The sequence below is a fragment of the Tripterygium wilfordii genome, chromosome 17 (assembly GCF_013401445.1).
Source record: "Tripterygium wilfordii isolate XIE 37 chromosome 17, ASM1340144v1, whole genome shotgun sequence".
Taxonomy (NCBI): domain Eukaryota; kingdom Viridiplantae; phylum Streptophyta; class Magnoliopsida; order Celastrales; family Celastraceae; genus Tripterygium; species Tripterygium wilfordii.
The window spans coordinates 10,763,476-10,788,238 of record NC_052248.1 but is presented as its reverse complement, the minus strand read 5'-3'; the positions used below and the strand labels follow the sequence as shown (position 1 = coordinate 10,788,238).

The 24,763-nt window shown below is 35.9% G+C and overlaps 2 protein-coding genes across 10 annotated transcripts; both read left to right on the top strand.

The window, feature by feature from the left end:
* The first annotated feature begins 17 nt into the window (after positions 1–17).
* LOC119981792 (pre-mRNA-processing protein 40A-like) lies at positions 18–18,657 on the top strand. 9 transcript variants are annotated; one of them, XM_038824929.1, is made up of 32 exons: positions 18–279; positions 605–648; positions 1,645–1,704; positions 1,800–2,135; positions 2,215–2,412; positions 2,705–2,781; positions 3,585–3,654; positions 7,259–7,311; positions 7,412–7,469; positions 7,585–7,943; positions 8,034–8,106; positions 8,204–8,293; positions 8,386–8,454; positions 8,535–8,612; positions 8,771–8,857; positions 8,983–9,017; positions 9,164–9,269; positions 10,060–10,140; positions 10,221–10,313; positions 10,382–10,435; positions 10,522–10,638; positions 10,761–10,859; positions 12,340–12,387; positions 12,466–12,558; positions 13,030–13,137; positions 13,249–13,313; positions 14,112–14,211; positions 16,257–16,550; positions 16,670–16,799; positions 17,344–17,358; positions 17,404–17,576; positions 18,368–18,657. In XM_038824929.1, exons 3-31 carry the CDS (start codon positions 1,663–1,665, stop codon positions 17,427–17,429), a joined length of 3,054 nt encoding a protein of 1,017 aa, XP_038680857.1. In that variant the 5' UTR covers positions 18–279; positions 605–648; positions 1,645–1,662; the 3' UTR covers positions 17,430–17,576; positions 18,368–18,657. The 9 variants fall into 9 exon arrangements, with proteins under 9 accessions (XP_038680857.1, XP_038680854.1, XP_038680853.1 ...); XM_038824926.1 differs by having other exon boundaries at positions 1,636–1,704; positions 18,373–18,657; XM_038824925.1 differs by having other exon boundaries at positions 1,636–1,704.
* Positions 18,658–22,966: 4,309 nt separating this feature from the next.
* Positions 22,967–23,727, top strand: LOC119982913 (phytosulfokines-like). Its single transcript, XM_038826515.1, has 2 exons — positions 22,967–23,138; positions 23,254–23,727. The coding sequence occupies exons 1-2, from the start codon at positions 23,010–23,012 to the stop codon at positions 23,380–23,382; spliced, it is 258 nt and encodes an 85-aa protein (XP_038682443.1). The 5' UTR covers positions 22,967–23,009; the 3' UTR covers positions 23,383–23,727.
* Positions 23,728–24,763: the final 1,036 nt, after the last annotated feature.

Below are 24,763 nucleotides of genomic sequence, written 5' to 3'. Positions count from 1 at the left end.
ACCATGATCTCCACTAAGACTAACCATGGTCAGTTTTACTACGCGAAACATCCCCAAATCGCCTGAGTAGGTCGAACCCAAATACGGAGACACGAAGAAGACGAACGGCAAGACCCAGCAGAGGCGGAGCTACTGAGAAAGAACGGCGGAGATACAACAAAGCTTCTAACTCCTCCAACGTTGTCTCCACCACAGCCGTGTCCAGAAGAATTTTATCGGAACGGAGACAGATCCCATACCAGCACCAGAGTCGTGTCGTGTCGACACCGGTACGGCAAGGTAAAGTGAAGAGTCCGGGTAACGTGGAATTGTCGAACATGAATATCTCAATTCTTCTTGTTGCTGCACTACATGCCCTATACCATCCGAAATGGTTTTCTTTACATCTTATATTCGATTGGCTGTCTCATACCTTAGATCTAATATTCTTGTTTCTTAACAAAAAAAAAATTGTAGTGCCAGTATATTAATAGTATGTGCTTGCTATGGTAAATGCTGAAGCGAGATTGAAGCGAGATTGTGATGTTATATATTTTGAGTCTTAAATTATCTGTGCTTGTGCTTTTATTGTTTTGACTTGTGGCATTTATTTCAATTGCTTCAGATTAATGTTGCTGTGCTTGATGTTGCTGTGAAGGAGGAGAAAAGGTATTAAAGTTCTAACATTTTCTAAGTGCTGTTGTTCTGGTTGCCTTTGTTCTTCATACTTTAGCCCTCTTCAGAATTCAGGTTTATTTAATTGGCCGTAAGTATTGAGGTGTTATTGTCTTCAAGGGGTACCGATTCTTGGAAAGTTTATTATAGGTTTAAAATTAAATACATTCTTTGCGAACATCAGGCGTTCAGTCTATCTTCCCGCAGGGAGTAATTGGTTCAAACAAACTAGTGTACACTTCTTGTATTAGATGCATCAAGGAGACACGTCTTCATAGATTTTCAGTTTTCACATCACTTGGTAAAATCAAGCCTGAACCTGGTGGAAGTTCAGCTATGTATCTCTTTGTTTCATACTTTGAGGATTGTTTTGAAATATACTTGATTCAGTCGCACATGTCAGTGGTGTTAATTTTGTTCCCTTTCTGCATAAATTTATTTAATGTTTTCGTGGGGCTTAGGGAACCCTTTTTTACTTTTAGGGTACTATGCAATCAGAAGCCCTGAAGTTTGGTCTGATTGCATATTGCCCTTTATTTTTATGGCATGCTCATATTTGCGGTTAGCAGTTGCTGGTCATGTGGTTTATATTTTTGTGATTAACAAAGTTTCTTCCCACCTTCAACGAGTTCCATACGATACTTTATCTGTCAGAATCATGTCTTCCATTTCAGTGAAACTATTGCTCATAATTGGTGGTTATTTATTGTGATTATGCCACTTCCATTTTTATCTTAGTTTGGGATACCTCTAATGAATTCTGTTGTGGGAATAAATAATGAAAAAAGGGTTTGTTTTGCAGCATGTTTAAGGTGCAATGTAGTTTGTGTTAGGTTAGGGTGTGGGCTTTTTGTCCAAAATCACTAGTGACATTCTTATCTTAATTACAGATTATTATACTCTGCATCCACTGTCCTTAACTGAGTATATTAGTCAGCGTTTTGTCTCCAGCTAATTTTTGTGCTCTTTTTGTTGGGAAAGCCCATTCAGCCTTCTATAGGTGTTTCTATGGATCCTTCTCGAAGTTTTATGCCTCCCATGTCTAATCAAGTAATGTTTCTATTTATCTATGAATTTGTGGGACATTTAGTTCTATCAATTAATTCAATTTTAATAGAATGTTTTTTGAACTATTATTGCTGCAGTTTCGACCTGTAGTTCCAGGACAGCAATCACAGCAGTTCATTCAAGCTGCTCCTCCACATTTTCAGTCTGTTGGGCGCGGCGTCTCTGCTATAAACAATGGGTTGCCTTCTCCTCAAGTTCAGCAACCCCAGTTTCCTCAGTTAATGCAGCAGTTACCAGCAAGACCTGGCCAGGGCCTGGGACCACCACCATCACAGGCAACATCATTGCCTAATGCTCCCCCAAGCATGCATGTTGCATCTGGGTCACCATTGCCTATGCCCAATGTTCAAGCACCCAACAACTACATGCCTGGCTTTGGTGGCCCAGGAACACCTCTTCTTTCATCATATACTGTAAGACAATCTGTCTCGCATAGTTAATTGTTAAGGTTTATTTATATGGTCTATACCTCATGGAAATCATCTCTTGCAGTTTGCGCCGTCTTCTTATGGTCAAAGACCTGTGACTTTCAATGCTATGACTCACTATCAGCCTATATCTCAAATGCATGCCCCAACAATTCCTGCTGGTGGACAGCCTGGGTTATCTCCAGTAAATCAAATTGCTGCTTCTGTTATACCCCTCCATCAGAGTGTTCAACAATCTGCAGTTTCCTCCATTAGTGTTCGAGTAAGAGCATTTGTCCTTTTCTTTGCCATTGCTATATTTTGTTTTCTTGCTTCTTCATTATGTAAAGAGCTAAGGGTGAACCCACGCCTAGTGGTAAAGTTGCTGCACTGCAAACTCGAGGTCATGGGTTCAATTTCTTGAAATAGACTCTCTCAGTATGCGCATATATCTTGCTTGTCCTTCCTTGATTCCGTCTCCAATATGGGAGATCTTACATGGGAGTTGACCTTTTTGCATGTAAAGGGCTATTCGAACAAGATTTCTGATACTGTTTCGCAATGTATAATTTCAGGAAACAAATCTTCAAACTAAACTTACTGAACAGGCCCCTACTGATTGGATAGAACATACTTCAGCTAATGGAAAAAGGTATGCAATTCTGATTTTTTTGGCAGACGTAGTAGTTGATGCTTATATTTGTTTGGTTTTATTGTAATGTTGTTTTGAATGTAACATACTAGTTTGAGACAAATGTAAACATGGACTGGTTGGCTTGAAACGTCCATGAAGGGAAAAGAAAATTGTATGGATAAACTAGGAAACCTTTGTATTTACAGGTAAGGAATGGAAGTTGGCTGTACTCTTATTGGACCTTCAAGGTCCATTTTAGGGATATAGCCACCAAACAGAAATAGGCATTAGATGCATAGCTGTTCCCTGACCTGGAAGGAAATAGATAGAAGAGTAAGGTCCATTTTAGGGATATAGCCACCAAACAGAAATAAGCATTAGATGCATAGCTGTTCCCTGATCTGGAAGGAAAAAAGCTAGAAGAGTCTTTGAATGTACTTTTACTCCAATTAGAGTTTTTAAGCAAATTTGATTTTCTTTTTCGGACTAAGTCGGTTTCAATGTAAATATTAGCGCCCTCAATCATGTTCTAGAAGTCTTTTCTTCTTTCCCTTCATTGTGTGCCTTTCTTAAAAAAGTTTCTTCATTTGAAAATAAAAGCACAAATGGTGGACAGTTATCTTTTTCCCTCTTATTTGGGGAACTTTTTGAAGCTCATTGCTAAAGTGACATCTATGGGCGAACATTCTACTTTCATTGTTTGCTATCTCAAAGGAGCTCGATAATTGATATTCGGGATTCGTTCGTCTTATAAATGATATGTCAGATATCAATATTTCTCTCACATTTTGCTAAATCAAGTCCACTTTTTTTTTGCTCAGATATTATCATAATAAGAGGACCAGACAATCAAGTTGGGTGAAGCCCGTAGAATTAATGACTCCTGTTGAGGTGAGTCACTCTTCTAAAATTGTGGTTTTTCTTATTCTTATCATAGTCGATCATGTGGCCAAGTGGTAGAGTGGCAGCGAGCCTTGTGCATGAGAGTTGTTTACCTTGATATGTATCAAATGGCTTTAAGATATAGCTAGTTTCTCAATATTAATGTTTAAATGATAGGAGTTTCTTTTTCTTCTTTCCATGTAATTTATTGGCAAATTTGGTGATATAGTATGTGCTTCTCTTTAGCTCACTGGTCAATGCGAGATTTTTCACAATAGAATGTACTGATAGCCTCTGACTTTGCTCATCTTCTCATAGAGAAAAGATATGATGTTAGGGTTTCACTTAGAGATTGTAGTTTCTGTGTGCTTTAGGATACTCGAGAAAATTCATGTTTCATACTGTGTGATTGAAGCTTTGTCTTGAAATGAGAGACAAGAGTTGTTAATGGAGTGGTTTTTGCTATCCTCACCATCAATGCCAACCTACATGTTGACATCTTGTAATAAATGGGGATACCCAATTTATGTTTTGACCTTTTTATGTAACAATGCACTTATTTTTTTTGTTCCATTAAAAATTTGAAAAGATAATATTTCTGTGGCTTATATTCTTTATTGTTTTTTTCAAAGAACAACCAATCCTTGCCTCTGTGTGTTTGTGTTTTGGTACAAGAGATTGCATGCTTGCTGATGTCTTTTGTTATTTTTTTTGGCATTGATAGCTGTAATCTGATTTTGTCAATGATCTCTATCGTTGAGACTACAATTTGAATCATTGTATGATTTTTGATTTATAATATCACGATTGACTGGTATCCCTACTTATAAGATTATGGCTTGAAGTAGGACGAAAGGATATGGATTCAATAGGAATTGATGAAAAGTATGATCCAAAAAGAAATGAGTGGCGGAAACGAATACGCGTAGTGGATTCCATTGATTTTCTCGTACTCGTATCCAAACCCAAACTTTTGGGATAAAAGCTGGGATGATGATAAATATCATGATTGACTGGTGGTTCATTGACCATTTAGTTTCAGTGTGACATGTAATTTTAATTTAATGAGTTTTATTTGATGTCTTGCATTTGTTTGTGTTTTATTATTTACCAATTTTTTACTTCCAAGATATAGTCATAACTCATAAGTGCTTCGACAGCAATGCAAAATCTGTGCTCTGCTTATATCTATTCACATTAAAGTAACAAAAGTTACGTGGTATATTGACTCCTTCTGAAGTTCAATTTTCAAATATGTTGTTTTTTTTTTTCATTTATTCATTGCGTGACTTCCATAGCTTCAAAAAAGCTTACAGGTAGAGGCTGTGGACTCTATTGAGAGGTAGGATATTATGCTTTGGGTCATGGTTGCTTGCTCTACCTACTGTATTTCTGGAATGTTAGTAGTTCTTTCATATGTGTTATTTGTTTGATGTTACGTTGTATTCATGTCTAAGTTTTCCTACCAATGCTGTAGTAGGTACAAATGAAGTATTTCCTTTCACATTTGACATAAAAAGAACTCCTGTGCATAGGGCTCCCGCAATGGGCAGGTCGGGGACATACATGATATATGCATACTTTACCCACACATAATATGTGGGGTGACAATTTCCGGGTTGCATCACTGCAACTCTATCATTGGGTTACATTTTCGCTTGTAAAGATGTTAATAGCTGCAAAAGTAGAAACGAATTTTAAATATTTTTTCTTGGACCATCCTGTAATAGTCTAATGAACTCTTATGGTTCTAAACCTTGGATTTCTTGCTGCTTTTAGTGCAATGTCCATTTCCTCAATTTCTTACTGGATTTTACAAAGCATATGTGTTGCACACACATACTAGAAGATTATGCATAATGTGATTCATTGAAATGGGGATGCAAAGGTGGGCAAGCGATTTCATCGGTGTGCAAAGATGGACAAGCAATGTGTTGTTTACAGTTGTTTCATTATTATATCTTAAGTATTTTAAAATTGGCTCCTACTCCTTGTTCTTGATCTAAGAATTTTGAGATTGTTTAGGATAAGTTGGTAAAGACGAGTGCTTTTTTTCTTAATTTACAATTAATTTTATTTAGCAGCAGATCCAAGCGGGTACTACCCAAGTACATGAAGGAGTGGGATTAATGAGCTTATTTTTGCATGTTAAGATATCTAGAATACAAGCAACCGAGCTCCAAAAGCTTAGCTTATGGTGCCAAAACAGTTGTGAATGACCTTACCTGATTATCTGAATTGCTTTTCATCTCTATCAAAAGATCTGTTATTTCTTGCTTCAGATGTTCCAGCTAATAGCGCTATAGGAATCCCTTCCAGCTCTTTCTGCATAGTGCTGGCAGTGAATTTGATTACAAGTCTTTCCCTGGACTTGAATTCAATGGTTATTTATCCCTTAAGAATTCAATAGGTTTGGTGGGTGCAAATCTTGGGTAGGAGGACAAAGATGTCTCTATCTTTTCTGTTGGCCCTCCTTCATTGAAATATAAAAGCCTTGACTGTCTTTAATAAGAATTTTTTGTGGGAAATAATAACGTCAATTCTTGGAAAGATGCTTGGTGTGGGTACTTTCACATGAGACAATTCCTTGTATGATATGGCTAGAAGAAAGGGTATGAAAGTCACAGAAAGCTGCTTAAAGCAGAAAATGGTGTGGTGACTTGGAGCAGGCATTTCAATTGGAATGCTATGGTTTGGGAGTTGGAAACCTTTACTGGTTCTTTTGAAGACCATATATGAATGAAAAAGCAACATTTGGGTGATCTTCAACTGTAATGGTTGCACCCACAAGGTTGAAAATTTCTCCTCAGTCCTCGAGGCTGAAGTGGTAGAATGAATCATTTCCCATTAAAGAAGATTTGGAACTTGAGAGTGCTAGCTAAAATGCTTTCTTTGCTTGGAAAATCCTTTGGGAAATAGTCTTTGACAACCTTTAAAAATCGGAACACTGTCTAATATATACTTCCTTTGCGTGATGAAAGGTGGAACATTGAGAGACAATGTTCTCCACTGTAAATGGGTTGCCAAACTAAGAGAGGTAGCTTTACAATTAATGGTTATGTTCAGGGTTGTAGCTGCCTTGGTTGGGAACGAGTTAAAGGCCTGGAAGTTTTGCAAAGAAGTGAACAGGAGAAAAGGCTAGGGTCCTCAATCCCTTCATTCATCTCTTGATTCTTGGGAGGAGAGGAACAAAGAAATCATGAAGGAAAAGGTGTCTAACTCTTTTGTTCTTTTTAGGGTAGAAATTGCATCGTGATGAAAACATTGCGCTTGCCATAATACATCTTTTGTTCCATTTAGAGAATATCTTTGATTCATGAAGCCTTTTAACTGTTTGTGAAAACAAAATTGGCTCTATTAGTTGCTTTGCTTACTCATTAAAGTGCGCGAAGCTGCGAATACTTGCATTGTATTTTCTATTGCGTTAAAACTATTGAATTTTATGGTGTTAATTGTTTAATGTATGACTGGTTCTACGTTAAGTAGAATCCATTTCTTCAGTAGTATCCATTTGACTATTATGACCTCAATTAGCACTTTATTGTTTAAAAGTGTTACATCTGCTGAATTGCTTCAACTCATTTATTTACTTATGATGATTTTACTGTGGCAGAGGGCAGATGCATCGACTGACTGGAAAGAATTTACGAGCCCTGATGGAAGAAAGTGTGTGGTCTAACATAGTTTAATGTTATTTATTTAAGCATGCTAATTGCTCAATCAATTCTCACGCTCCAGTTCTATCCTGTTTATGAATGTTCTTCAGGTATTACTACAATAAGGTTACCAAGCAATCGAAATGGGAGATACCTGAAGAACTGAAGGTTTGTTTCCATGGAAACTCATTTGATTTTTTTAAAATAAATTATTATTATAATTTTTTGATCAATTTCCTTTGCTTATTCTTTTCTTTTGTTGCTTCCAAATTTATGCTTCAAGTTGGCTCGTGAACGGGTGGGAATGAGATCCGAAAAGGAAACACAACAGGAAACATCTGCAAATCCTCATGGCCTAGCTTCTGTTACTCCTTTAGATGAGGCTCCATCTACAATGGATGTTTCAGCTGCCACAGCTCAAGGGGCAACATCAAGCCCAGTTGCCATTTCTCCTGTAGGCACTTCTGATAATATACAATCTGGGATGATTGCTGAATCTTCTGCCCTGCCCGTTGAAGCTTCTCCTGTAATTGACCGTGCTGATGGAGCTCAGGGAACTTTAAATACTGTTCCACCATCAGCTGGCACTTCAGGAAGTTCTGAGGCTGCTGTTACCATGGTGGACGTATTTACTGCTCCAATGTATTGGATTCGTCAGCTTGTGTAGTTTTCTTATCGTTATTCTGGAGTTGGCAGTTAGTTTGAATACCATATTGCTCTCAAAATTTTCAGGAATGATTCTTGCAACATCGCTGCTGAAGATGTTCCTAATTCTGCAGATGGTTTTCCTGCAGAAGATAAAGAGGTATGGTTCTGTTGCACTTGTAGCTGATGATCTGGCTGCCTGGTAGCTGTCAGTGGATATGCTTTACGAGGGAATTGATGATGTTATTGTCTTATAGGAAGCCAGCACAGATGTGATGGCTAGTGAAAAAGCTGAATTGGAAGATAAAGTAGTCGATCAGGAACATACAGGTTATGTGGATAAGCTGGTAGGTTTTAGTACTATCGTCTTTGAAGCCTCCTTCATTGTTGCTTGATGCTATCTCTGGCATTGACGCTCTTTACTCTCTTTTGTTTCAAGGAGGCTAAAAGTTCATTTAAATCTCTTCTTGAGTCAGCAAACGTTGGTTCTGACTGGACATGGGAGCAGGTTTAATCACATTGCATTAAATTTTGTGTTTTCCCCCCTCTTGTGGGAGTACATTGATGTTGTTTTTTTTTATATATCAGGCCATGAGAGTCATAATTAATGACAAAAGATATGGTGCATTGAGGACACTTGGAGAGAGAAAGCAAGCTTTTAATGAGGTCAACTCTTAAATAATTGCATTTCCCCTAGTCTGTGATCAGTGTGGTCTTTTAGCTCGCTCAGTTTACCATGGAATTCTCTTCTACACTTTTCAAATTGTATTTACCTATGCATAATTGTTCTTGTTCTTGAAAACACTTTTAACTTTGTGTTTCAGTTCCTTGGTCAAAAGAAAAAACGGGAGGTTGAGGAAAGGCGAATTAAACAGAAAAAAGCAAGGGAAGAGTTTACGAAAATGTTAGAAGTAAGTCATGTGCCACTTGAAACTTGTTTTGCCTCCATTAAAATACAATATGTTTACTTCTAATTTACTTTAATATTATTCTTAAGAAGAGTTTATACCTTTTAATTTGTCTTGCTGTTTCGTAGGAATCTACAGAGCTGACATCATCTACTAGATGGAGGTTTGTACATGATGTCGAAATTTTCTTCTTCAATTGGATTGTTAATTTCAAAAAAATGTCTTATTTATTGGTCTTGGTTGTTCATTATCTGGCCAGTTTAGTAACACATTTTTTTCCTGATACTTGAATGCATGAACTTTTATTAGCAAAGCTATGGTTATTTTCGAAAATGATGAGCGATTTAAAGGGGTTGAACGAGAAAGAGATCGCAGGGATTTGTTTGAAAGCTACTTAGAGGAGCTTGGGAAAAAGGTATATACCTAGTGCCTCTCATCTTGTGTAGCAAGGGGCATCTATTCATTTTGTTTATATGGAAGTTAAACAAGAATTTATTGATGACTAAATGGCATTGAGGGTGTCACCTAAATATAGCTGTCTACTGGAAATAAGATCAATTGCATCCGGAAACAAAATCGTACTAGGCTGGTTTGGATAACTTTGGAAATTCATGTGGTGGACTCTAAGTTTCATTATTGATTCATGCAGATGAAGCCAAATAATTGTGATAAGGCTTAGAAGATGATTATTTCCAAAACCAAATGTTCACACCAAACACCTTGTTCATTATGCCTATCGAAAAGTTGGATAACCATCTTATCCTTGAAAGTCCTCGTGGAAGCTTCTTCTTCCGTGGGAACTCTCTTGTTTATCCTTCCAAACTGAAAAAAAATATCGCCAGTGATGTAGATGGAAGTATTCCTCAATATCCTCTAGCTCGTTTATGATTGTTACGACCACTAAGCTCTTTTTTCACTGTTCCAACCAGCATCCAAGCCAACCATAATTCCAACCATCCAAAAACTTGACTATATGTAACTATTGTATGAAGAGCTGGTAGATATGATTGGCTCTTAGTCCTCACCATCCCGAGCTCATTTATAATTGTTATGATCACTAAGCTGAAGTAAGCTCTATTTTCACTGTTCCAACCAGTACCCAAGCCAACCATAATTCCAACCATCCAAAAACTTGAATATATGTAACTGTTTTATGAAGAGAGATATGATTGGCTCTTAGTGTTCTTGAATCTTGACTTTGTTAGGAACGAGTAAAGGCCCAGGAGGAGCGGAAATCGAATATCATGGAATATAGGGAATATCTGGAATCTTGCGACTTCATTAAGGTAATGCCCTGGCGAGAATTTTAATTCATCATTGGGTTTGTTTCTTTTGGCCCAAACTTATGCATTATTCTCTTCTGAAGGCAAGCACCCAGTGGCGAAAGGTGCAAGATCGCTTAGAGGCTGATGAAAGATGTTCACGTCTTGAAAAAATTGATCGCCTGGAAATATTTCAGGTAGTTCATTATTATCGACTATAGACCCTTTTTTTCCTTCCTTTTCTCTAAATTCAAGTTCTTCACAGGATTATGTACGTGACTTAGAGAAGGAAGAGGAGGAACAGAGGAGGAAACAAAAGGTGATGTAATGATTGGTTAATGTTCTTACAACCATTGTACCTTTCATTGAATTGATGTTCTCACACTGGAAGTTTAATTTAAACAGGAAGATCTGCGGAAGGCGGAACGCAAAAAACGCGATGAGTTCCGTAAGTTGATGGAAGAACATCTTTCTGCTGGGGCACTTACAGCAAAAACTCATTGGCGTGATTATTATCTGAAGGTTAGCAGCTTGGGATTTTTTTGAGAGGACTTGCATAGCTTATGCCAAATCAGAATACAGTTATGCACTTATGCTGCTTGGTTCTTGCTATATGATGCCTTCTCTTAATTTGGAATATTTAGGTAAAAGATTTGCCTGCATATTTGGATGTTGCATCAAACACTTCAGGTCCAACCCCGAAGGATTTGTTTGAAGATGTTGCTGAGGAGCTTGAGAAGCAGGTAAATTTAATCAACTAATTATCTTCGTAATTCTGTCTCACATTTGGTTACGGTATAAGATTCTGTTATTGTGACATCTGTGATGATGTGTTGCCAATTGGATTCAAGGGAAAAGTTCATGTCTTGATTTGTACTTCTCTTGAAATGGCATGTTTGGTGCAGCAGTGACGTTATGGTGAAGAACATAATATGAAAGATGTCAGATAATGTTTAAATTGTACATATGTTTGTGTAAAAGGGATATTAATAGATTTTTAACATTTTAGATTATTAAATAATAATGATGCCTTTGTCCATATTGGAAAGTTTATTTCCTTAATTGCTTATTTATTCTGTCTTTCATTTCAAAAGACCTGAAAACTATACCTAAAACAGCTTCTAACCACATCTCTATAGTCTTAGTTCTAGATTGTAAACAACCTTGAAATAAGATTCTTTTTCATGGTAAAAAAGTGTTACAAACTCACTGCAGTGCTTCCTTTAGGGAAAAAAAGGGAAGAAAAGAACTTACCACAATGCATTATCAAACATGCCCTAAGTGTGGTTTAACTTAACTGTCTTACTCAACTGCCACAATGTACAAATGAAATAGGGTCTCAAGCAAGAGAGAGATTGTTTAAACTAATTCATGAGTGGGTGAGGCGAGCATGTGATGGTAGAGTTTCAGGGGTGCAACTTAGAGGTCACAGTTTCTATTCCTGGAAATAGTATCTCCACATATTATGTGTGGGGTTAAGGTCTGGTTACATCCTGTCAGTCCCCGCCACCACTGATGTCCACTACAAAAGCCTTGTGCATGGGAGATGTTTACTTTTTGATAGGCAAACATGTGGCTCAGTGGTAAGAGTTGTAGGGGTGCAACCCTCTTCACATTATATGTGGAGAGTAAGGTTTGCGTATATCTTGTCTGTGCTCGGCCCTCGGCCACTGTGGGAGCCTTGTGCACAAGGTTTTTTTTTTTTGTTTATGAGTGGGTGAATCCTGTGATGCAAGGGAAAAAAACATCATAGGATTATATATGGATGAAAATTGCATAATCTATTTGCTTAAGCTTTAGGATTGAAGATGGTGCTTATCATTTTTTCTTGCGCGAGTTCTGCATGCACTTACAACTGCCGACCTTTTCCCCAAGAAGAAAGCCTATACTTGTGGAAGAATGAGAAACATGATTAGTTGTAATAGGCTAACCGACAATCATGGGCAAGAATTCGTTACATCTTTTATTTCTTATTAGTTGTTAAATATAGTGATGATACTGGTTTACCTTCGTTTTGTATGATATCTTTTAAGCTTCATCAGTTTCTTATCCATTGTGCTCGGGATTATGTGTCGTCTGACTGGTGCACTGACAGGATTTTGCCCTCATGACTCTGTTTTGATTGTTGATTTCACAGTAGTTACTTGTATATAAATTAATTCTTATAATGATAATTGCTGTGGCTTACGAATTTTCGTTCTCCTGCTTGCATATTTTGCTCAGTATCATGATGATAAAACTCGAATTAAGGATGCTGTGAAGTTGAAAAAGGTATGATTTATCTTTTTTCTTCTCTCTTCTTAAACATTTAGAGTTTCCTAGGAGCCTAATGCTTTTGTAAATTTTCAGGTTGCTTTATCATCAAGCTGGACACTTGAAGAATTTAGGGCTTCTATTGCCGAGGAAATAGGCTCTCCACCTATATCAGATGTCAACTTAAAGGTATGTATTTGCACACAATCTCTGTTTATTCTTTAATAGTGTATATGTCAATATGCACCAGGTAAAGCTAAATTTTGAAGCAGTCAAATGTTTCAAATATATATGTATACATATGTGTTTGCCTAAGATATTTATAGATTTAGCAATAATCTTGATTTTTCTGATTGTAATTTACTTTGAGATCAAGTTTATCCATCGTCAATTATCAATTCATATATGTTGCTGTATATGTCTTATTATTGTCCGTCCTTTAATTATGTTTTGAACACTTTTTTGTGATTGGCTTGTCATTTCCCATTCAATCAAGTGTTTTGTTTGGAGTGGTTGAAATGTTCTATAAAACAGCACAGTAGGAAATATTCGTTTCAGTTTTAGCTATTGTTAGCCTTATCAATTGAATACTCTTTTAGCTGCTTCGATTTTGCTCTTTGTTAAAATCTTGTGAATTAAAATTGCTTAATTTTGTTGCAGCTAATACTTGATGAATTGCTAGAAAGAGTCAGGGAGAAGGAGGAGAAGGAAGCTAAAAAGCGTAAACGGCTTGCAGATGATTTTCGTGATCTACTGCACTCCATCAAGGTATGGAAATGCCAATATCTCATTTGTAAGAGTATTAATTGTCTATCTTGCTATTATTTAGTGGTTAAGGAACAATACCCGACTATTGTCTGTTCACTTCTTTTTTAAAAGGAAATTAATGCTTCTTCGAGGTGGGAGAACAGCAAAGAGCTTTTTCAAGGTAGTAGAGAGTACAGGTATGTTCGTTATTCTTGAAATCACGTTCACTTTAGGTCTTAAGCGGAGATTACTTTCATCACATGAATGGGCTTTGCATCTGTTCAATGCGTAACAGTTATGGTTACTTTTGGTTTCATTGTGTTATCTATAGAATTTAAGATTTTTGTTTTTGGATTATTTTCCAAGATTCTACATGATCCTATATGATCTAGTGGTGAAGATTTCAGATGGCATTTGTCCATGGGTGCACTTGCACATATCTAGCAGCCTTACTAATTTGAGCCTCTGCTTTATATGTTAGGCTGTGGTTTGGATCGTTTTCTAATTGTGTATCTTTAGTTGGCGTGCAATCTTTTTCATCATTTATTTCATGATGATGATTGTGGTTTGTGGACACTTTGTATTGTTTGAATTCTTAAAGTATAGGTTGAACTATCTATTTTTTGAAATGCTTGTGTTAAGAACCAGGCCAGGCGCGCGCCCATACACGCACCCAGTAGGCCCATACCTTCCTCAACCAACCACACAAGCCCAACCATTACCCACACATGGGTTGGTTGTAAGTTGTAACCAATAGGCCCAATAGGCTACTACCTAGAAAATCTGTTGGCTGATTAAGGAAGGCATTTGCCCTCCTTATCAATAGATTACAACTCCCACATCTAAGCGATGTGGGAGGTTCGTTTCAGGTTGATAGGAAAAATTGCCTTTTTGTTGGTGAGATGCGCTCTTCTTAGCTTGAGTATACTCTTGTATCCCTTTTTGAGTGAGAACTGCTTAACTGAAACTGTCATGTAATTCGTTGATGTTGATAGTTCCATTGGAGTGGAGAATTTCTGCAGAGAAATATTTGAGGAATATATCACCGAGCTGCAAGAACAGGCAATGGAGGATGACCGAAAGCGAAAAGAAAAGGTATTAAGTGGTCATCACATATTTGAATTATTTTGTGTGCATACTGTTGAATATTTGAGCTTTTACTTTTGACCAATATCTCTTATCAAATATCTGGCTATGTGTTGCAATACACCTTAGCGGTTTTTCTTTGACTAAGAACTTAACAAGAGATTAGATTAACAGGCGCTACCAAGGGAGTGCCAACCCATAACAAACCTACTGACTTTATCTAGAAGAGATAGAATGCCTGGAAAGCATAATGTCACCTGTTACAAGTTACCATGAACCAATTACAAAGGCTGTCCACGATTTCAAAAGAAGATTCCACGATTTCAAAAGAAGATTCAATTCCCTTTAGGCTCTATTGCTCCTCTCTTTAAGGCAATCCAAAAAACATGCTAGGTGTGTCGAAGACTAAATTCTTATTACTGCTCGTACTCTTACAGAAGCTCCGCCGCTCTCACTTCCTACTCTACCACATTGGCAGCAACTCAATTCTTACTCATAAAAGAAAGTACAACTCCTGAAAATTCGTGAACCTATTTGCAATGGAGCGTGATATGATTGATCGGTTTACCATATTTCTTTGTAAAATAGCATCTATATAATATTTTTGTAACCACTCTACTGGAGATTTTGTTTTTGGGAGTAGAGAAGAAATTAAGAAAGTGAAACCAAGAACTCAAAGATTCAGGGTAGAGTGCAGGACTACAACGTAATACAAAAGACCAAGCCCAAGGACAAGACATGACAGAGAGTGAAACAAACGATTGACTCTTGTCTAGATTGAAGATGTCTATGGAGTTGTTAGCATGTCTAGAGAGCCAGAACTTATGTAAGCTTCACTTCTCAATTTGGTGATCCAACATCCTTCTTCAATTTCGCCTTTCACATCGACAATTTCTTTCCAGAGGCTTCCATCTTCTCTAAAGAATATCCATAGCCATTCGTACAAAAGAGCTTTATCGAATATGGGAGTCGATTTTGTACAAAGACCACCTAAATACTCCACACTATATGAATTTACCAAATGGAGCTTTATAGTTTCTCTCTGCCCTCCCCATAAGAAACAATTTTTGCTGTCTTCCAAGCTCTTTGCCACAGGAGCCTGCATAGGAAATAGAGACGTATAATCACCAGTAGGCTAGAAAAGTTGCTTGATCATCATTTTGCTAAAGACTCCCATTACCAAACTATGACGAAAGGGAAAGCTGATCTTTATCTTAAGCTCATAGAAGATCTAAATAACTTCGTTTCTCTTCCATTGATTGATATGATAAAAGAAGAGATGACATGCATCTTTTTATCCACGAACACCAATGATGTGCAAAACCATCCTATGCAAGACTCAGGGAAGGAGATTCTAGTTGACATGGTCAAAAGCCTTTTCCATGTCGAGCTTGCAAATTATTCCCCACTCCCTCCATTTGTTTTGAGTGTCAGATGCCTCATTGGCAATCAAAGAAGCATCCCAGACTTTCCTTTCTTCAAAAGAGGTGTAAGTGTGCAAACAGAAGTCAATGTTAAGTATGTTATCTCTTGCTGAATGCGTTGATACATCCTTTACCTTTATGGGAGAGACCCTGCACTTCATCTTTCTGGTAATTTTTTTTCTTACCGATATTCAACCTTGATTGTTGAATGGTTTGATTTGGTTCTGGGCAGTCCAATAATGTGCTTGTGAAGAAGGTTCTGTTTTTCAAATAGGTGTAGGACAGGGTAAACTAATTTGCTGGAAGGAAAGGGACATACAGTTTTAGCAAATGAATTACCCTAGTTGTAATTAACCTTTGCTGAAGGATCATGTTAACTTACAGCAGACTCCAACAGGTTTAGACCATCGGTTTCGTTAGTTAAATGATGTGCATAATAGTATGTCCTGTAATCATGTTGCTTTTGGTTGTGATGGATAGAGATCTTTGTGTATCAGATGTTTGTCTGATGTTTGAACATGTGATAATCAATCTACTCACTTACTGCCTTACCACATGGATCTTATTCATGTTTTGAACATTGAAGTTGTAAACTACCTTTACATTTCTGCTTTTTTATTGGCTGCACAGGTAAAGAAAGAAAAAGATAGGGAGGGAAGAGATAGGAAAAAGTCTAAGCACAGAAGAGAAAAAGATCGAGGACATGATAGGGAAAAGGAGCAGCACTTGAGTAAGGATGGAGGAGACATCGAAATTGCTGATACAACTGAGGTCCGTGGTTTCAATGAGGACAAAAGATCAGAAAGTGACAATAGTAAGAAACAACGGAACAGGCATGAGATCGCAGATAATTCCAATGATGGAGAGAAAGATCGGTCGAAGAATTCCAATAAACATAACAGTGACCACAAAAAGTCGAGAAGGGTAAGCTTATTTTGCAAGTCTGGAAATGAATTTGAATTGCCTCCACTTGTGTTGGCTTTTCTTTCAACTGACCCACTGAAATAGGCTCTTCAATTTTATTATGTTTTGGGTGATTGGAGCAGCATGTATCAACTCCTGAATCAGATGGTGAAAGCAAGCGCAAGAGGCATAAAAGAGACCACCGGAATGGTTCTCGTAATGGTCATCGCGAGGATCTTGAAGATGGGGAATATGGCAATGATGGTCAAAGTCGGTAGCCTACACCTCCCAAACATAAAACATGTTGCTTTCCTGTTTTTCTATTTGTCAGTCTCTTTGGTGGGAAGATGGTAGTAACTCATAAATACACCTGAGTAGAATTTCGGCTTAGTGCACTCTCTGTGATTGGCTTCTGGTTTATTTAGCTACCTTGTCATTACATGAAGGATTTTGGGATTTTGAATATTGTTTTTTGGGACTTCAAGTAGAATAAAGGATTTTGGGATTTTGGGATTTTGAATTTTTTATTTAAACTTAAGTACAATTTATTGTAGTTTGCTGCAACTTCATAAACATAATTCAAATTAAAAATTGCATCAATTAATTAAAACTCTTTTGTTAAGGATAAAGGCAATATAAAGTTATGACCCTCGATTTGATGATAATTTTTCATCTGTGGTTGGGCAAAACATAGTTGTCTGTGGAAAGTATATCTGCATGGAGTTAAATTTTCAATAGAATCATATGATGTTTCAAGTATATGAAATTTAAGTCAGATGGGCTGGGTGGATGCTATGGACTAACCTCCCTACAGACACTGTTAGCAGAGGTAAAGACAGTGAACTCGTGAACTAGTAGAACTGCAGCACTAGAGGTAAAGACAGTGAACTCGTGAACTAGTAGAACTGCAGAAGTGCTGATAATTGCGGGTTCTTGCGACAGATGAAAAGCTCTATTTTCTTGATGGATAAAGAGGTTATGTTGTTCCTCATAGATAAGAGTGACCTTGGCAACTACTGACTACTTGGAAGTTCTGTCATCGCTGCTGTAAGTTACCAATGCATTTGTAGTTTTTCTGTCCATTCATGACTGATAATGATATTTTATAAATTCTATAACCATTTTGACTTAAAGTTTCACTATAACCTTAAAGTACTACCTTTAATTCATTGTCATTATCAACCATTGATCATAGAGTCATAGATGATAGACCACCTTGTTGCCCCTCTATTCTAGTTTTATCAGAGCCCGTAGATGATAGATCATAGCTTTAATTCTCTCTCTCTCTCTCTCTCTCTCTCTCTCTCTCGATCAACCAACGTTGCTTTATAGAGTGTGAAATTGGTTTGGAACTCCTGGATCTGGGAAGAAATCAGTTACCGGACGGAATTTATGTTGCTTTTTAGTTGATCGTTACTTTTTACTTTTTACTTTTTAGTTGATTGTTGCTCATTAGTTGATGATGTATTTCACAGAGTAGAAGCGCAGGAGTATTTTTCTTTGATGATTTCATTCATGATAACGTGCATAAAAATGGCTGAATGTTTCTTGAAGTCGGTTGTAATATTAGGTACAGACACACCGTCATAAGAACCGGTTGGGATAAGTATGGAATCCTAATTGCTGTTGTTGTTTCTATTGGGCACACTCACAATTTTGACACCAGGTTGAGTCACTTATTGTGGTGTTCCATTATGTGTTTCCTGTGAGGTCTGAAAATTCATCCAGCTTTGTGATTTAACTTGCTTAGCTACTAACATAGAGACATGCATATACAAGAATGCCATATATCATTGCATCACTTCCATGTTTGAGTTGGTATTCTGGTGTTCTGTTAGGCCAGGATGCACAAGCTCCAGAAGAAGCCATTTTCACTGTAGCCGTTGTTCGGTTATTACCGACAAACGCTTTGCTAGAAGACTTACCTACCGGGTATGGAAGTTGAATCAGGTATGAAATGGGACTAATGAGGTTGATCCAAGATGATCATATTGATTTGTTTTACTGGATTATATTGCAGGGAAACTCATGCGTTTTATTTGTTGTTAATTATGTTCATGATTAGTTAAAAACATCGCTTTGAGATTTGTACTACCACTAAAAGTTGAAGAATTTAGATTTTACCTTGTGATTCGCCGCCCTAATTGATAAATTTATTTATTAAAAAAATATTTGGAAGTAAAAAAAAATGTAAGACTCGAGTCCCGTGTCACAAAATTTAAAAAAAAAAAAACACACTTTTAAGTAATTTAATTAGAAATCTATTACTTTAAATATAATAATACAATATAAGTTTAATTATCAACAAACTGCTCTTGTAAAAGCTTTATAAATCAATAGGAACTTTATTAAAAGTATTATACAATTAAGGCAATAAGTGTGGGGGGGAAATTTTAACAATCATGAATTTAGGATAGAAGGTCACAACAATCCTCAAAATCCATAAGCGATCAAGAGATGTTAGAGGTTCTTTGATCAAAGGAGTTCTGGCTAAGTAAGATTTGATGATCAAGTCAATTATGTGTTTTCTCTCGGGTGAAAGCATGGTATTTAGTATAAGAGTAAGTAAGCTCGCTCTTTGCCTGATGTCGAAGACTTCCTTCTATAATGGAAGATGGTTCGTAAAGCCTAGGATAAGGATCTTGGGAATTGATTGGATTCAGAGGATTTAAGCGTGTGTCAGATTAAATTCATGGGATTTGGCCTTTTTCTAGAGAGAGGTTGGCTATTTCGGATCTATTGTCATAAATAGAGGATGTCTCAAGATGATTACGAGGTGATTGATGAGACATGAGCTTTAAAGGGTATTGATAAAGTAAAACGATGATGTTTGAGAGACAGGTTAGGTGTATAGGTCGAAGTCGAAGGCGGTACGGCTATGTTCGAGAGGATTGAGGTTTGGTATGGTATTGTAGGTATGGTGCTAAATTTCATAGACATGAGGGTATAATGTCGTTGACACTGGTCATATGTTGATCTGTAATTGCGGGTTTTAAGGCTTTAGGCTTCATGGGCCACGTCAAAGTACAAGGTACAAGGAATTAATAGCAGTTAAATGATAAATTAATTATGGTTAGTTCATACATGCTGTTGATTTAAGATGGATCATGATTTTGGGTCACAATAAATACATAGACTGAATGTTAAAATTTCATTAAGTACGATGTCATGCTGACATTATTATCTTCTTCTTTTTTTTAAACAAACTGCAAAATATTCTCTCTTTTGAAATATATGTTAGATTAAAAAAATTATATATCTAGAATCAGTATGAAAAGTTATTTTTAATGAGACCAACTATCAATATTTTTTAGAATAAAAAAAACGAATCAAAAAATTAGGAACTTGTCCAAAAACAGTAAAACACTAATTTGAAGACCTAACATCAAAATTTGACAAAAATAATGTGGGGCTAGTCACATAGCTACTAGTCTTGACGACAAGATCGAGTCTAGTTATCCTACCAAGTCTCATTGTTTGGGCCAAATCTCATTGTTTTTTAAAGAGACTCATGTAGCTGGACGCTGGTCACAAAATTTTGAAATAAAGGATCAACACAGTAAAATAGATTCTCGATGATATTCTCATAGACTCATGTAGCTGGTCACAAAATTTTGAAATAAAAGCTCGGTTGATGATTATGATCTCTAAACTTTGAAAACAATGAAAGTTTCATAAACTTTAAAAAAAGAGAAATTAGGTCAAATCTCATCGCTCTTTGTTAATTATTTGCATTTAATGGTAACTACGTGTCTTGCAATCGTTGGTCCCCCTGCGCAAATTTTCAAAAGACAAAATAAAATTTGTTTAATGGTCAACCTGTCATATCAGTAGGTTGACTAACTAAAATTGAAAAAATTTATCAGGTGATCAAATTGGAACAAATTAAACTTTTGGTGATTAAATTGGCACAAATTGGCTTTCAGTGATCAATTTGGAACAAATTAAACTTTTGGTGATTAAATTGGCACAAATTGGCTTTCAGTGATCAATTTGGAACACAGACAATTGTTTAGGTACCACAAGTTATATTAATCCTTTATTAACTTGAAGAACAAAAATTATGAAGGAAACTTCTTGGGGTAATGTAACTTTGGTTACTAAAAAATATGACCTAGTTCAATTTGGTCACCGAATTTTCAAACGTTCCAACTTAGGAATCGAGAGTAGAAAATTGTTCCAATTTACACACATGGGGCAGATTTTTCACTGTTCGGACAGTAATCTCGTTTATGTGGCATAAAAAAATCAAGTTAAGAAATTTACCTGAACTGTGAGAAATCTGTTCGTGTGTGCATATTGGAACAATTTTTAATTTTTTGGGTTTTGAAATTGGAATCTTTGAAAATTCAATGACTGAGTTGAATTGAATAATATTTTTCAATGACCAAAAGTTATATTACCTTGAAACTTGTCTGACCAGAGGAGCTCTAATGGATAATATTTTTCTCCTTCTTAGCTGAACTAATTTAACCTATCTAAATTAGATAATTCTAGAAGCAGTTATAGTATTAAGTTACCCTTGTAATGACATTGAGCTAAATATTAATCGATTGGAATTCCGAAAATTGGTTGGTGGAAAATGCACCGAGACAGACAGATGGTGATAAGGTTTTGTTCAAATTCAATGAGAGATTTTGACGAGCCTATGCTGATGGGTGTGTGTGTGGATACCAATACATGCAATGTGCACAGACTGTGAGAGAGAGAGAGAGGAGTTGACCATTTCCTTCATCAATTAGATATTCCAACTTTTCACCCTCCAACAACCATTGATCAATGTGAAAAGAACCTGCCTGCTATACTTTGCTTTCAATTCCATATTTATTTATTTATTTTTATTTTCTAGTATTTTGTTGTATTGTGTTTGTAGCTTTGATGGGTAAAGAAAGACTACCTCGAGAGGGCAGGCTTCCTTAATTCTTCATTTTTATTTGGACTTAATTAATGTAAACCCATGTCCAAGTCCAACCAAAGTTCAAGCACTATGAACCAAACAAAAGAGGAGTTCCATATGTTTAAAGTTAATCAACACCGCTCGTATAAAAGAACAAATAATTAAAAAAAAAAAGTCTATTACCTGCATTAGATTCATATATATATATATATATACACAATATATATTATGTATCAAACACACAATGAGAAGTGATTTGGTTGACAATCGACTGGATTAGACATATGTATGCCCAAAATTCGATTCCAATGAGAAATATATTGCTCAACGCTATTTCAAAAAAATGATAAGCTCGCTCTTTAAGTGTTTGGTGCTATTTTTAGAGTTGGTAGAGCTTATATTTTGAGAAAAATATGAAGAGAAATTTGCGTGCTGACATAAATATAGAAATAAGCTCAATTTAAGAGTTTCTAATTTTGGAAGAGCGTATGGTGGAATTTTGAAGGTAGCATAATCGCTCCACTCATATCTGAACATGCATGGAATGGGGAATATATCCATGTGAAAGCACTTATCATTCGGGCTTGTGTTTGGCAATGACTTTGATTTTAAAACTCATTGACAATGCCTGCCATTGGAACATGAAATTTCTCGGCAACTTCCTTAATTTGCTGCCAAATGCTAGCTTTAATCCGGCGCAGATGATAATTAAATTCAAAAATGTTATGGATCATAGTAAAAAACAGCACAGTTATCCCAGTATTGAATTTTATCCCTTGATTAATGTAAGTGTAGGGGCCTACAAAACCTTGTGATTGAACCAGAGAGTGACATATCCACTACTGAAATGACTGTGATGCTTTTTATTGAGATCTCTATCACTTTTGAATTAAATTTATTATTGTTACATGCAAATTTTGGTCACCTACCATAAGGACATAGAATAGAAGAGAGTTTTTATTTTCTACTATTTAAAGTTATTAATCCCTACAATTGGCATAGAAAATATTCATCGCACATGACATAATGTAATATGATATAGTCATTCCTTAACAAGTGTCCTTATGACACCCATTATCAATATCCATAAATAAATAAATGGTTAATATACTTATCAGTACCAAAGATGGGGCGTGTTACGAATTGTCACCGTAGATCTATTTATTTTAGCGGTATACCATCAAATTGTTTAAAATAAGACAAAATAGTCACTTGGGCATTTTTCATATAATTTCAATGAGCGGAACTGTATGAAATCTGCCCGGGTGACTATGATATTACTAGAACAAGTGGATCTATAGTGACTTTTTCATAACACGCTCTATATGTATCTGTTGTTGTTGATAAGTATAATTAACCCAATAAATAAAACAATACAACCGGGAGCACACTATTAAATCTACTACTCTCTAGAACTTCAACACCTGAATAATTTTCCACCAATTTTCTTTTCACTTAATTAAATGTCATTTGCTATATATGTAGCATAATTCCAAATTTGCCCCTTCAGTATTCTATAAAAGTCATCTCCTATACAATTCTATTCATGTCTTGAAGCATCTATATTGACACACTTAGGAAAAATGTCTTCCATTAAGGTGAGCTCCCTCTGCATGATAGCTCTCCTCCTCTTCTTCTTCGGCATAACCAGTACAGCGGGTCGGCCGGAGCCCGAATTCACTGACGTTACGCCGATGAAAATCCAACACGAGGTACTGTACATCAAACAATCTGGAATTTAATCCTCTTTTTTTTTTCCCCCCAAATTATTTTCCATGATCATGTGTTGTTGATATGTATCCGTTCTTTCTTCCTGTTTTTTCACAGGAGAATATAGATGTGGAGAAAGTAGAAGTAGAAGAGAGTTGTGAAGGAATTGGAGAAGAGGAGTGCCTAATGAGAAGAACACTTGCAGCTCACATTGATTACATCTACACCCAGAAACACAAGCCATGAGAATCTTGCACCTATATATATATATATATATATATATATTATATATTTTATCTCTTTTGGCCAATTCATTTATATTTATCTGTGTTGAATTGAGGTCTTCTACATACATATGAAAGGTATCCTTACCACATCTTATGTTGTTTTTATAGTCAATTATATTTTTATCTTGTTTTGTAAGAGAGATATTGTAACATTAATTAGTTCCTATTAATTTCTTGCAGAAGATATATGTATAATGTGGGTGGAATTTTAGACACAATTTATTTATATATGTGTACTGTGTCATATAGAATTTTCCAATTTTCATGTTCTTCTCAACCCAGATTGAATAAATTGTTTGACGTGCATGGAGTTCAATTCAATCAATCAAACAATAAATTAATTAATCCCTGCAGGTCTTAGTCCATTAGCTGACTGCACCTAATAATAATTAAAATAAAACAATTTTGATTTGAAATTATCTGAATCAAGTTTAGAGATATTGTTTCTAGTTTCAGAGACAGACATATCATCAACGATAAATTGCCCTTCCATATATCTGCGTGACATCATCAGTTCTATGAGATTTTCTGTGTTTGTAACTTGAAAGATTTCACAAGATTTACATTTAAAAATCAACTAGAGGTGACTTAGTTTACAATCGATTGGGTTAGACATATGTGTTCAAAGTTTGATTCCAATGAAAAACATATTTCTCAACGGTATTTAAAAAAAAAATTACATTTCAAAGCATACATATACATACATGTGAAAGCATTGAGTCTTCACACCAAATTATCCAACAAATTAAAGACAATATACTAAAATACTTGATTGCTTATATGCACATGCAAGAATCATATCAGACGTCCGTCTTTGACTGTGCATTTGATGTGAAATAATAATCAATTGAATTTTCCCTAATGGAATAATATTAGTATAATATTTAAAAAATAATCTAGAAATGGAAGATTATGGTTATTCAAAGAGATATATATATATATATATATATATATATATATATATATATATACACACATATAACTGAGTTTGTTTAATGATTTTGTTTAATGTAACTGAGTTTTGTGCAAGGTGATGCCCTATTCTTGCTAATATGAGCACTTAAGGGAGTATTACGCATAAATTCAACCACTTTGCAGTTCGTGTCTAGAAGGTACGTAGTGGTCCACTTATGCATATTGAAGAATGGTCATTTTGTCAACCTAGTTATCATGTTCAAACCCCAAGGACCAGATAAGATAGTGACAATACAAGTAATGGCAATCGAAAATGATAAAGAAATCAACATTTTCATATTTCGGTTATCTCAAAATTGGACGCACATGATTTCAATAAATTTATGGAGTTTACATGTCTCATATAAAATTCTATGTATATAACT